Below are 2547 nucleotides of genomic sequence, written 5' to 3'. Positions count from 1 at the left end.
GACTGTTTCCGTCTGTAAAATTCATGCTGACGGAATGGTAGAGTAAATACCGACAAAAAATTTCATCGATAAAACTGTTAAATGTAGCAGTGTTAAGAAGCTTGTCATCACTTGTGGTTTGCGGATCTGCTGGTTATATTCATACGTACGTACACTCATGCTAACAGTGCAACAATCAGAGACGCCTCCCACGGCTCATCATTGAGCTCTGTACAGTTCCAAACTTAGTCGGTGAAATCACACCTTGAAGAGCTTCAAAGCATTTCAAGAGCATATTGTATCTTTCAATTCCATGCTAAGTAAGAGGTGATAATGAGGAAGTAAGAAAGATAATTATGACAATACATACAAATAGAAAATGATATATAAATCACAGAAAGTTTATTTGATGAAGAAGAAGCTCCTGACTCGAGTTCTAGCAACCTCTCCTCGTCTACGTTTAGCAGAGGGAGAATATCGTACAGGACTAAAGGTAACACAACTGGAGGAGGTTATGCATACAAGAAAGCTAAGTGATTAATCACTAGGTCTTTAAAATGGAACTGGTTTCCCCTTAGGATAATCGAGATAAACCCTCCCCTTGTAGCGTTGAGCTGCCTCGTTGCTGTCGATAACTTCTGTTGCAGGAACATAGTAATATGTGGGATGAGCATAGGGAACCTTCATAACTGGTGGCCGCCTCTTGGCCCGGCCGAAGTGCTCATCAATGGCTGCAAAACCCTCCTGCCCAATCTTAACAAGACGATCAGCTGCCTGACGTGCCATGTTAACTACAATTAATCAACACACAAAGACAAGTAGCTGTTTATAGGTTTTGTTTGTTTTCTTGCTTTGGCTAATATGTAGGAGGCCAAGCCAAGCTTTATATAGAAAGGAAAGGTTTGGTTGACAACAGCTGTGAAATGAATAATGTTAGACAGTACTCCTTTTTGTAAATAAAAGCACCCAACATTTGTGTACGATAAAAGTAACCATTGCAGAGAGAAAAATCAATAGCTTTTCTTCGACTTATCACTACTGACGATAAAAGCATCACAAAATGAAAAATAGATTATCATCAAAAGTTTATTAATATCATATTTAAACAAAAAAAAAGTAAAAACTATTAGATTTGGATGTTTTCAATACTTAATAAACTTTTTATATAAGAAAATTTTACTGGTTTTTTTATCATCTGATCACCATCGAATGACAAAACCATCATCAAGAGTTTATTATTATCGATTTTGGATTGGAATTGAGTGTTCTAAATACTTAGTAAACTGAAAAATAAGGGATGCAAACACTGCTCATTAACAACTGTTGTCAGCCAATCATTAGAGCCACTTTTATGAATTTGTGTTGGGCATAAATGATAATATCTGATCATGTGATTAATGAAAACAAAAGCTTCCTTGCTTTTGGACTAATGTTGTTTCTACCGGTCAGGAATCAAGTCAGGTCCAAAAGCAGTAGCAGCAAAAACACTAAACCTTCGCAAAAGCCAATTATGAAAGAAGATTCCTTCTGTTCTCTAATCAGAATAATCTCAGTTTAATTATGTGACGATATTGCAGTTTCTAATTAATGGCAATAAGCACAATCAGGATATTATCTGACCTTGGTCTCGGCATTGGATAACCTGCACTTAACATTTTTTTTTGCTTCTTAATCCCAGAGCCCTTTTTCACAGTTATATTAGGGGTTCGCTAGTATTATCTGACCTTGATCTCGGCATTGGATAACCTCAAGCAATGTTTGTTCTTCATATGTAAACAAAAGGGAAACTTACCGAATCCAATTACCAGAGGAAAAAAATTAAAAGGCAATTTGTAGTAAAAACTCAATGATCTCTGAGCCAAGCCCCCGCAAGCTATTCCAAGCTTATTTTACAGAATATTAACTCACAAAAGAATAGAATTATGTTCTTAATTAGCACAAATGGCAAACAAATGGCCTTCAGTACATTTGAATAACGATTCAGTACTTAGTGGCACGAAGGAATAATAGGGAATGGAATTTTGGTCAAAAAGTTGCCTCAGATTCTATTCTTTGACATAGACTAGGTAGCTAGAACTAGATGTTGTTGTTGATAATTGCAGGGTTGTTATGTGGTGGTTTGTTTTTAGGTGTTGAAGGTTGATTTCTAAGCAGCCAATGGTTGGTTCTAGCCAATGGTAAAGACCGGTCTAGTTCTCCACCATATCATTCATTCTTTTCCATTTTTTTGGCAAATCAAAGTAGGACTAAGAAGGGGATGATGTTTCAAGATTCGTAGGATTGGAATCTCAAGTTGACTGAGCTAAATAAAAAGACTAAGGTTCTAGTTAAAGAGGGGTCTCTAAATTGAGATTTTAGATTAACCGAGTTGAAGGCAATATTTTGGTTCTTGTTAAATAGGATCATAGGATTGGGATCTCAAGTTGACCGAGCTAAAGAAAAAGACTATGGTTGTAGTTAAAGAGGGCACTCTAAATTGAGATTTTAGATTAACCGAGTTGAAGGCAACATTTTGGTTTTGGTTAAAGGGAATCGCTTGATTAAAGGGAGTCACTAGATTGAGATTTC

General features: G+C 36.4%; 1 protein-coding gene across 1 annotated transcript; it reads right to left on the bottom strand.

Moving 5' to 3' along the window:
* Positions 1-397: 397 nt before the first annotated feature.
* On the bottom strand, positions 398-848 carry LOC133695826 (uncharacterized). Its single transcript, XM_062117778.1, has one exon. The coding sequence runs from the start codon at positions 763-765 to the stop codon at positions 532-534; it is 234 nt and encodes a 77-aa protein (XP_061973762.1). The 5' UTR covers positions 766-848; the 3' UTR covers positions 398-531.
* Between the last annotated feature and the right edge of the window lie 1699 nt (positions 849-2547).

This window comes from Populus nigra, chromosome 6, assembly GCF_951802175.1.
Source record: "Populus nigra chromosome 6, ddPopNigr1.1, whole genome shotgun sequence".
In the NCBI taxonomy this organism is placed as follows: Eukaryota; Viridiplantae; Streptophyta; class Magnoliopsida; order Malpighiales; family Salicaceae; genus Populus; species Populus nigra.
The sequence above is the reverse complement of the archived record's forward strand: the minus strand, read 5'-3'. Positions and strand labels throughout refer to the sequence as shown.